The 12,433-nt window shown below is 35.6% G+C and overlaps 1 protein-coding gene across 1 annotated transcript in view; it reads right to left on the reverse strand.

The window, feature by feature from the left end:
* Positions 1-12,433, reverse strand: part of LOC140236270 (uncharacterized) — a gene marked incomplete at its 5' end in the record, with an annotated part of 262,437 nt that overhangs the window by 9,072 nt on the left and 240,932 nt on the right. Inside the window, one exon of the mRNA XM_072316228.1 lies at positions 2,194-2,499. Coding sequence (XP_072172329.1) covers positions 2,194-2,499 — 306 coding nt within the window. The remainder of the gene's footprint in view (positions 1-2,193; positions 2,500-12,433) is intronic.

A 12,433-nucleotide genomic window follows, 5' to 3' on the forward strand; every position in this document is an offset into this window, starting at 1 on the left:
GAATTTCTAAACAGAAAGTTAAAAATATATATATATTTAAAAATAATCTCGGTTTCAAAACATCCTACATCAATTTTAGTTTGGTTTCAAAAGGTACTACATCCACTCCTACGACATCATTGGAAAATTTACCATCTTACCAGCTTGCATTGACTTGACCCTTTACCATTTTTTACTCACTTAATCTGTTAACAATAGAAGTTGGCTTTTGGCTTTTTGGCGATTTTTGTTAAAAAAGTCAAAACATTTTCATCAAGCAATGGGGGAAAATGAAAAAGAACCTCTTGACAAAATAAACCATCCCCCCAAAAGAACAGGAATTAAAAGCAACAGCAAAAACAATAGCAAAGGAGAAAGGGCGAAGAATGGAGAAAAATTACGCGACTTCATGTAGTCCCACGTACTGCATTTACTGTTAGTTACCGGTACAGTGCGTTACTGCTAGGGTGTTGAGTTTGAGCCATAAATTGTCCCCAGAATTAAGCACAGACACTCTTTGGGTATGGACTTTGCCTTATACAAATGGCTACAGAGATAATTAAAGTTTGTGAAAACTTGTCTGAAAGCAAAGTTATTTTGTTAAATGTACACAATGGCATGAAATTCTGACATACCTACCAACATTTTTTTTTTTTTTTTTTTTTTTTTTTTTTTTTTTTTTTTTTTTTTACCAATGGGTATGCTGTCTTATTCTATACAAGTCCATTCATAACGTAAAATACCAGGGCTGGAAGTATGTAGTGGCATAAAGATTTGAACACTAGATTTATATTCATTCTTGTAAATGACACCTTTTGCCTATACAATGTCACAAGGTAATCTATCTATCTATCTATCTATCGATCTATAACCGTTTAGGCATAATGAATCCCTCACCCCATCCCCCACCCCCATGCTCGATGGATCCAGAACATATCCCCCACCCCACCCCCATGCTCGATGGATCCAGAACATTTGAGGCCTTTGAAAATTGATTGAAGCTTATGACCAATAACAATAATTCATTCAAAACATTGGTCAGCAAGGGAGAAGTGAGGGATTAGCTGTGACCATCGGTTCGTTATTCTTGCTGCTAAATAGGGCATGGCGTTGTCAATTACGTAGGCCCCCTGACCTCGTATCCAATTCTCATCAACAACATTGCTGGAAAAAAAATCAATCCGCGAAACATGCCCACATCACACTGAATATATCTCTGGTATGTGAAATTTCGGTTTCAAAAGGTACATCCACAAAAACATCGAGTTTCGATTTCAAAAGGTACCACATCCACTATAAAAATGATTAATTCATCAAAAGTAAATGCATGAACCTGGATTTTCTTAGAGAGTGGTTTTAGTGCTCTATCATTTAGCGGTATAATAGAGTGAAATGTCATTCCAATCTGAGGTTGCTGAGTATGAAAATCAAGAAAATCACGTTTTCCTCAGAACTTGAAATTATGAATGCAGTACCGTTTGAAACCGAACTCTTCAAATGAGTTTTTTTCCCCCTTGTATCTATTTATATCTTCAAACGAAAACAAAGTGGGAAACTAAATTGAGAAAATAAGAGGTTTTTGTCACCTAAAATTTCAAATGACATATGGAGATTAAAGCCGCAAAGGTGAACACTCGAGAAAATTTTTGTTTTCTTGTTTTGTTTTGTTTTTTGATATAGGAATCTTATATTTCATGATAAATTTTCAAGAATCATATATCATTTTTTTTAATTGTCTTAATTTGAAATAACATTCCAACTTTCTACGATTTTTGTTAATATTGCTTCTTCCCTAATGTCTTTCGAACTTGGATTTTACAGAAGATTCTACATTTTCTCCCTTACTGTTTTTGCCTTTCTTTTTCTTTTGGGGCTATAAAGATATTATAGAGACCAAATTAATTTGTATTTCTGACTGTGTTAAACAATGTTGTATATGCGTCAAAATCAATTCTTAGTTATAAAACATTACAATTACTCTGGAAATTGGTCGCACTGCTAGTAGGCAAGCTCATAATCTTTCCAGTCATTGTGACCCCAATAGCATGATTTGAATATTGACAAGGATCTGTGGATTCGATTTTTTCTTTGTGTTTGCAACTCTCTGTTTTCATGTCACCTACTAGTGAGAAGTTTTTCAGGGGTTCTTTTTGTGTCAGTGTAACTTCATCTCCAAATAATAAAATGGAGGGAAAATAAGAAGATATTACTTACAACTAATCGTCATGATGGTAGAATTTTCAAAACCTCTGTAATTCTTCAGCAGCACCTCACAATTGTACCAACCCTCATCTGCCACCTCCAAGTCGGTGATGACGAGGCTAAAGTTTTTGTCGATGTCGAACCGTTCCTCTAGGCTCTCAAAATCCCCATCAAAATAACCAGCCTTGATCGTCCTATCTGCCGGATGTAAGACACTCCCTTTGACCCACTGCACAACGAGAGGCTCCTCCTGGATGTCACACGGCAATAGAATGTCTTCTCCTTTCCATCCATGAACGCTGGGGGCAGTACCTACAACTGAGGCTACACGGTGGAAATTTTAGCAAAGTGGGTTAAAGCCATATGCATTCTCAAGGTGGACATATTTCCGATAGTGTCTTCTCCTTCGCTTGTGAGTGGTACATGGCCTCATGGTACAATTTGGCCAGCGGTGTGAACTATCACAAAATTATTTTCTGATCATTGATGATGCTTCAATTTCTCCTGATAATAGTCAATGAAAAAACCTTATGCATTTGAGACGCTATGACAGTTTTATTTTTTCTTGCCCGCTAAACTGTACAGATCATATAGATGAATATTACTCATCCACAATCAAATTGTATGTATCTAAACTATAGATAAATTTTGTATAAGAATGTGTATCGAAATATAGTTTTTTTTTTCTTTTCCATTGAGGTAATTCACAATAGCAAGCAACAACAACCAGGTTATATATATATATATATTTTTTATATATGTGACTGTACATCACAAGACCAACGAAATAGTCGCATCCCTTGATTTTATGTAAGGATTAAAAAGAAGATTAAGGGGCAACAAAGTCAATCTTGAGTTTTTCATATTTTCTGAAAGAACTATTTTTTACATTATGCTTCAATTTGGGATCATAAAAATAACGAAAAGTGTGTAATTTAGCTGTATTTCTTAGCGGCTGCTTTTCATTTCTTGAAAATCCTTTGCACGCTCTTCACTTTAAACTCTAATCACTTCAGAAAGAGCAATGTAATGTACTGCTTAGAAAGATAGCATTAATCATAAACAAAGCGTTCCTAATTTCAGGTGAATCTGATAATCTCTTCATTGTTGCCTCTACAATGGTTAATTTACATCCTGTTTTCTGGTCCCATTCATCGCACAACTTACGTCTCGATAAAGACTAAGCGTTGAATAGACCCTGTACTTCAGAGTTTCTTTTCTGAGTTAACACTTTTCCAGAGTGTGTCCTTTCTTTCCCATATTTCGATAGGTTAGGAGATTTTCTATGAATTGAGTTATACATCATTAGCTTAGAGTCAGTTCTTTTGAAAATCTGCCCTTAACCAAAAATCCATGTCTGGCAACTTTTTTGTTGGTTTTGTGATGCAGGGTCACAAATAAACTCTATAATTTGGTCTCCATATTGTTAAGATCATGACGAAAAAAATATTTCCCAAGCATTGATCTTATAATCTTATTCTTACACAGTTTGAATTGAACAAACATATTTTTCATGAAATTTGACTAATAGTGAAAATCTGGTTAATTTTTCCATTTTTTTTTCTAACATTCGATTTGAAATTTGCCACAATGGGACCGCCATAGTATGTAAATGAGCAGATTTTTTTTTTTTTTTCGTTGTTGGACAGCTTGGCGTCATGGTAACACATCATATTTCATGATATCATATATTTAAGTATTTGATTTTAGTTTGACACATTTGACAATGTAATTGTCAGGTGTGCAAAACGATTTTTTTTTTTTAAGCGATTGTAGGATAATAGCATTTTTTAGATAATTTAGTTTAAAGCGTGTAAAAATATTGTGGAATAAGCTAAATCCCTTAACCCGTGGTCACAACTCGCCGTACTTGCAAGTGCGTGATGTCCATTTGCAAAAACGTGGACAAAACTAGGGGATCCGGACGTAGTGAGAACTGCCTCAGTACGGATTTTGAAGCACGCAGACACGCCGTAGCACTTTAATGTCACGAGGAACTTTCGCTGCGTTCGGGCTACGGATTCACCCTAAGTACAGGCAACGTACGTGCCCTCTACAGTAAACGTGCTTACAGCGCTCTGACTCCGTGCCTCTTCCCACTTTCACTTGCTCGACGGACGGCGCGTGTTGAGCACGTGATAAGTGCGTAGTCCGTGCTTATTCGGCACTTCGTGAGTTCAACTCTTCAACAGAGCACGCAGATCGTACCGAATAAGCACCTGCTCCGCACTTACAGCGCAAGTTGTGCGCACTGATTTCTGCAAGGCACACAAGTCCAGCCGACGGACGAGTATCACTAATTTTCGTCTCCAAGATGTTGGCAATTCGTACTGTTCTACTTCACCTAGGGGGCAGAAATGCCCTATAAGGATCGTTGCCTTGAAAAAGAAAATCGCATACAGAGAAAAATGATTGTTATACATGAAATAGTTTTCAAAACTCTATCGAATTGTCATCACAGACCAAAATGTCGTGCTATACAGGACCTTTCTGCCTGGCAGGCGATAAGTAATGATTATGGTAATCAATATATATATATATATATATATATATATATATATATATATATATTGTTTTGCAGAACATAAGAGACAGTCAAAAACTGCTTGAAGAAGAGAAGTCTTAATTTCTGGGAGGTCAGTGCATGACGTAACCAGGTTTTTGGAGTTCTGAAAAATTGTTACATTCAAGACTTGCACAAGCCTGGTAAAAATGCATTGGTCATTATTTTTTATTTTTATTTTTTGTTTTTTTTGTAGAGCAGTACAGTCAGTACAATTTCAGTTTAGCTGAAATTGAGAATGTGTATATTTTGAAATTAAGCAAGGGAGAAATTACTATGATGACAATATTACCTTATAGAAATTGCAAACGTGACACCTTCAGACTGAAAGAAAATGAAAAAAACAAACAAACAAACATAGGCCTACATCCATCGTTCCAGCAATATGCTGTTGATCTAGCTCAAAATATGTTGGATGGCTGAAATGAACCACTGGCCACCTCTGAAACTGCGCATGAAGATGGAAAACTTCATAACAGCAAATCATATGCAACTGGAATAACAAACGTATATTCTCAGCTCATCTCCAGTACCAATGTGTTAGGCTATTTAAACCAAAATAATGTTTAACAATGTCATTGTATACACGATTATGTTTATACGTGTAACTGGGCCCCATTTCATAAAATAAGTTAGGATGGCAACTCTTGCTGGAAGGGCAGCTTCCAATGGCAACAGCCAATCAAGAACCTGGATCCTTTCGTTACTATGCCAATTGCCATTCTAGCAAGAGTTGTTATCATATCATTTTTTTTTTAAATGAAATGAAGAGTTTGTTCGCAAAAACCGATGTCCATTTTTGAAGATTTTGAAATACGGTTTCTGTCATAAAGTACAAAATAATATCTTTTAAATGATATATTGGTCGCCACATATAAAGGTACATTTTTGTATTAAGTTATGGTCAAAAGAAGCACAAATTTTCTTATTAGTCTCTTTATTTTTCTCGACCTTTAATCGCAAATATCTCCATTTGGCAAATATGAACTTATTGTTTTTTGTGAACAAATTCTTCATATGTTATAGGGTCCAGATGTATTAATCCTCTTTCTGTCAGTGAGTCATTATATTCACACATTATTTTCACACATAAACCTATGGACATGATATAAATATGGTACACAGTAAGTTAAACGGCCATGTACACGTCAAAATGGAGAAGACGTATGATTATACATCAGAAGAATCTCGGAAGGTGGTCCTATAGGCCTACCCCATCATATGACGGGGAAAAAACATCGCACTTGCACGCACTTACTAACATGCGAGAGAGTAGAGATATCGTACGTGAGCAGCACGTGTAATTACAGTCAGCGCAAGATAACGTGGCAATTGCAAGGAGATTGTACGTTGTGAGCACGTACAACTCACTTACCACGTGCACAACGTACGATGCACGTACTCCCCTCACAGCCAGGCGTGGCGTGCGCGCCACGTACTTACACCCTACGCAACTCGGTGCGAGTGTCGTGCGTTGACGTACTTCCATCCTGCTCTAGTCACTCTACTCTCCACGTTTTCAGAAAAAAACGTGAATGCCGTGGCCTCCGCAAAAAACGTACGGACAAAAGCACGCACGGCGAGTTGTGACCAGGGCTTTACGTTGCCATCATTTGGGTAAAATTGGCACAGTATGACCGGAATCGTACATACCTATGCAAACTTATTCATTTTCTAGTGTTGAACAATACGTTATGAAGGCAAACACTTTTTTTTTTATAAAAAAGAAAGACTTACACAAAATTGGGGATTAAGCTATCTCCCTTAGTTTTTTCAGCATTGACCTGAATTTGGAAACATGTGACTGCTCTGCTATGTAGAAGTGCAAACGTCATCCTTTGTCAGTGTCAAACAATGTGTTGCTAAGGTACCAGCATGTAAATGTATTGTATATTCTTACATATAAAAGTTTCCAATGAATTTTTGTCACTCCATTACTAACTTTGAAACATTTGAATTGATTTTTTTAAATATGAGCAAAATACACATACCAATTCAATTATTCTTAAACAATGTCTCGACATGGTAACATATTTTTCAATAAAGAACATCAAATTACAAGTTTTGCGTTGTAGTTCGGATTTCATTTGTATCTATTTGTATTTTTATATTTCTTATGTGTAGTAGTGTATTGTTCGATATTGTTTGTAATTGTTTGTTATTGTTTAATATTAATATAGCTGACTCTGTTAGAATGAGAGAGACAAATTGAAGAAACTCACATCTTAAACTTTACCTTTCTGAATAACATCTGTCTTTCATTTACTAATTAATTAATAATTTAAAAAAAATGGTTTGAAAAAAAAATGTGATGTGAGGATAACGAAATTGCCAAGAAAACCTTCTTCAAATCAATGACGTGATGATTACCTCATGAAGTACCATAATGAGCTATATTCCTCCTCCCCCCCCCCCCCCCAAAAAAAAAAAAAAAAAAAAAGAGCAAAACAAACATTGTCCCTGCCGGAAAGAAGATAGTGTCCCACAATGTGTTCACAGTGTGTTCACATGGTCAACTAACATGATATTACACTGTGGTGTGTGTGTGTGTGTGTTTTTTTCTTTTTTTTCTTTTTCTTTTTTTTTTTACAAAGAGTTCACATAGTAATGTTCTCTTCACACTGTGAAGTGATGATTCCCCAATGTCTTCACATTGTTAAACGATTAAACTGTACAATGCATTTAAGAGATTTCGAAGTGATGATTCCCCAATGTCTTCACATTGTTAAACGCTTAAACTGTACAATGCATTTAAGAGATTTCCTATTACATTATGGGAACACTTTGTTCTTTCCAGCAGGAGTATTTACTATAATCACAACTCACGCGTAAAATAATTCTCACTCATTACATTATTTTAATGGTCAAATGTAATGAACATGGAAATCTGAATAAGTTTATGGCTCCTCTCTCGAGTTACGGGTTGATCTCTTCTAAATATCGAAGGTAACATGTCCATTGTTCTAGATGATTGTTCTGCATAGAACTGAAGAAGCAAGTGTAAGTGACATTAACTCAAGTTGATTTTGGCTCATTAAATTTGCATCACGATATGACTAATGTATATAAGACCAATACTCAAAAGGTGTATAGAAAATAATGATATCAACCATCTTTCTTCATACACGGTGACAAGCATCGTTGACAACTGATAATTGAATGGTTGGCTCCGTGGTTTTAAGCGTACCTTTCATTGGTATCTAAATACTCGGCTGGAAAACGGCAACACTTAAAAAACTTCATTTTCACTTACCTTTTCCATTGTGGACACAGAGCACAGTGGCAGCTAATGTTAGCAGGAGAACGAGGTCGTATCGTCTATCCATGACGGTTAGGTAAGATTGAGATGATTGATCAACACAATGTTCAATGCACGTTTTGATAATAATGTACCGAACGTTGTCATAGGCCTATTTATCGTATTTTTTTTTAGAAACGAAATGGCGATAGTCGAACGCATCCCAAGCAATTCATTGTTTCAAGACAGACATTCTTTTGTTAAATGAGAGCGTAAAAGTTAATATGCAACGCTCCTAGACGCGATGCAGCTGTTTCACTCTTTATATTTTGAACATTGTGTTGCATACAGCACAATGTAGACACAGTTCATGAGACACAAAGTCGTTTGCTGGTATCGTGCATCAGTGACTTCGTACAACGGACTTCGTACACATTCGTTTCCCGCGCTCAAAGGCAGACCTCACAGGTAGATTCAGGGGTGCGACACGCGTGCAAATTGATTGGGTGCAATATGGCGCAAAGCACTGCAGCATCCATTATATTTATGATGAATAAAGTTGTAAAGGTTCAAACGCTTACAATGGAAATGTCATGAATGCACTATTCACTCGCAGTTTGCGTCCTTAGATACCTGGATAGAACAGTGACATAGCAACGGCCCTTGATAGCAGATCATTATTCAAGATTTACACCACTGTTACTTTGTCACCCACACAGTGACTCTTCAAAACATAATAATGATTCTGAATGTTCCCAAGGAATTAGGCCTACATTGTGTTATTGAAAGAAAATTCAAGAGAATTTATCGTTTTTGCTGAGGTAATAATCGTTATTTCTTCTGTTATTGCCTGAAGAAGATGATTATATAAAAGTAAATGAATGACAACGTGTTAAAGAATGGATAAGTGCTCTTTTTAGTTTCCAGTTCGATGATTATGTTGGCGTTCTGGTAATCTTCAAAAGAATTGCGTCAAATAGACAGACCAGAGCAAGCCATACCAATAGTTGGAGCAACGCAAAACCTGAGGGAGATTACCGTTCAAAGTCAATAAAAGAACAAATGCAGGCATGAGTGTTCTGTCTTTACACACCAACGATAACAGAAAAATAAAGATATTACAAATGCGTTGATTCTATCATTCCTCGTGGGAACAGATAGATATTGTCTATAGAGCAAGTTTTTGTACTTTCCACGGTTGACTGCTGGATTAGCTCAGGCTTTATTTTTTATTTATTTATTCATTTTCATGCGAGTGGGACAACGTACACATAAATTGATGTAAAGGCACAGGTTTTTCATAAACGGCAACGCTAATGTGACGCCGAACTTGAAATCCCAAATATGTTGAATGTTCTTACACGGGTTTGGGCTTTAGTAAAAATGGGTAAGAAAGTACGTTAACCGTTAATATCACAAAGCACATGGCAAAAATAGAAAAGAAAATAGGGAAAAAAGGAGGAGAAGGAGAACAACGAGAAAGAGAAGAAGACGACGGCGAGGAAGAAGAAGAAGACGAAAAAATAAATAGAAAAAACTCCGCTCAGCAGACGATATTCAAATTAGGGCACTAAACATCGATTGATTTCATGTTCGGAATTATCGCTATCGTCGGGGTTGATATGGCACTATAAAGCGTGGCACCGAACTTGAAATCAAAATAAAGAATAATATAGAAAGAATACAGAAATACAGAAACAATAAAGAAAAAAAAACGGTGTTAGCAAAAACGTGTTCTACATAGTTCTGTTTAGAAGATAATGTGCGTTCCTCGCAAAATTTATGAAAGGGGAGTCTTCATTATGTCTGCATTATTTATTAATTAGCATAAGTTACTTTTTATGATAAAAAGAAAGTTTAATATTTTGAAAATCTTCAAGTGATTTCATTACTTAAAGTCTCCTAAAATGTAGTATCATGATCCCCCGTAGGGCGTTAAATTATATGACATTGATTGTTTGGGTTTGTTTGTTTGTTTGTTTGGTTTTTTTTTTACGGAAATCACATGAGAAGGGAAAATGCGCATGAAGAACAGAATTGATAATCAGGCGAAAGCTTGTGATTGGTGTGTGTGTGTATGTGTGTGTGCGTGTGTACGTGTTCTTTAATTTCGAGCCTGCTGGAAGATTGCTCTTCAATTAAGTGTTTCTTATTATTTTGTAGGCATACTTTAAAAAAAAATGCAGGACTATAATTTCATGTAACTCACTGTAAGATGGCACTGATTGATCTGAAATCAGAACAATAATTACGGAAACATGTTTGCATTTAAGCATACCTCGGTATAGGCTGTACGCCCTTCATCTATCCATAACTGTCATTGCAGTAAAGAGGTGTCCACGCAGAAACTATGAATTGATAAACTAAAGTAACGTTTATAATATAAGTTGCCGTTTGCGTTAAATATAATGTTTAAGTACATAGATGTATCATACGCAGCCTGGACTTTGTACTCGGCACATGATTTGAATAGAACCGTCGATATTGAACATAATCAAGCAACACTTTCAAAAAAGTTTGGTATATAAAGAGAATGGAATGCGAGAGTCGTGGCAGCATTCAATCACGTGATTACAGCTATAGGCATACACAAAGGATTAAAAGAGTTAACTATTTCAATCCATGTGGAATTCGACTTTCTACATGAAATTGTAATGTCCAATCGTTAGTACAGAAGATGGTTTACAGAAGACACAAGATGGGAAAGACGCATGGAATACCCAAAGTTTTCTTCACTTTTTCATGAAGCAATGAAATCAGTCCTAACTGCCGTATATAGGAACAGGTAATGACATTATGTGTTCAGGCAAATAACGTTGCCATGTGAGAGAAGGAGCATTCTCCATGTGTGTATTTACAGCACATGAAGAACAGAATTGATAATCAGGCGAAAGCTTGTGATTGGTGTGTGTGTGTATGTGTGTGTGTGTGTGTGTGCGTGTGTACGTGTTCTTTAATTTCGAGCCTGCTGGAAGATTGCTCTTCAATTAAGTGTCATATATCAGGTACCATATCAGGTAGTGAGCGTATGATAATCGAAACCTTTGTATTATTATCCTTGTGGTTTTTTTTTCTTTTTTGTGCGTAAACGTGCAGCCAGTGAATAGACTGTCAAATGTGTATCATTCATTAAATTTTATTCCATGTTAGAGCCTGCCAGGACACAAGGTTGAGTCCTCCTATATAAATTTCTAATGAGTTTATTATCATTATTTTTGGAATTAACTGATCGATACAAAGCATTCTCGTTTTCTCAATTTGCATTGTGTAATACACCATATATTTCGTCATTACAGAATCAAGTATTCTCAACAACACTACAAATAAAAAGAATCCTTACCTCTCTCTCCCTCTCTCTCCATAGCGGTTTAACAATACTATTCGTTATGTTTAGAAGGATTACAAGACCTCATGTACAGTCCAAGGATTGAGGTAAATAAAACCCTTTTTTTAGTCAGATACATATCATATAACGCTTACATGGGTAAAGAATTTCAAATCACTCAAATTTCAATAACGCAATATAATCAAAGTATTTTTTCTTGTTGTTTCGGTAAATGCAAATCAAAATTATTAAGTTCACTTGTACATGGAAAAGAGAAATCCACCAGAAGGCAAACTTGTAATTTTTGTCATTTATTCATAAAGAAAAGGATATCAAAAGATCAATTAAGTACTCCATGTATCTAAAAAAAAAAAAAAAAAAAAAAAAATACATCATGACGTCAGACAAAATAGACAGAGAGAAAAGACTACACAACAAGGACAAAAACAAAAATGAAGACGGTACTGACAGGAAAAACAAACCGATATTACACCCCCACCCCCCCCCCAAAAAAAAAAAAGGAATCAAAAGCGAAAGATCTACAATAAGGTTTTTTGTTTAATGTTTAATTAATCACTGTCAAAATGCAAATTTGTCGCCATACACTATAATAACACTTAAGGAGGAGGGACAATTAAAGTACTAGTAGGCAAGAGAACCATGGCATGTTACGATGAACGTGATGAGCAATGCACACTTTCCAACAATCGTTATTTTTGCAATACTTTCTGCATAATAACTATGCAAGGGGAATGTGGAGATAAATTATTGAGTAAATAAGGGCGTAGTTTTCTCTTCTTTCTTTATAAATATCAAGATTATTTTGATAACACATAAAACAAAATTTTATGGCTACTGCAGCATATAGAACTGATAGCTAATAAGCAGTAATATTATGCTGTAAGAATAACGGCTTAGAATTGAGAGGAAATTTCATTTTAATCATCGACCCTATAGCCATATTTTAAAAAAGCAACGGAAGAAAATCTCTCTTTTGGTAGATAATTACTACCCCGTAACATTTTATTACTTTCATTTGATAATTGTTGTTGTAAATGAGAAGATAAATGCTTTGGTTACTCTGAAATAAAGAATGAAAGTATGACGACCTAGACAAAAAAAAAAA

Source organism: Diadema setosum, chromosome 12 (genome assembly GCF_964275005.1).
Source record: "Diadema setosum chromosome 12, eeDiaSeto1, whole genome shotgun sequence".
Lineage (NCBI taxonomy): Eukaryota > Metazoa > Echinodermata > Echinoidea > Diadematoida > Diadematidae > Diadema > Diadema setosum.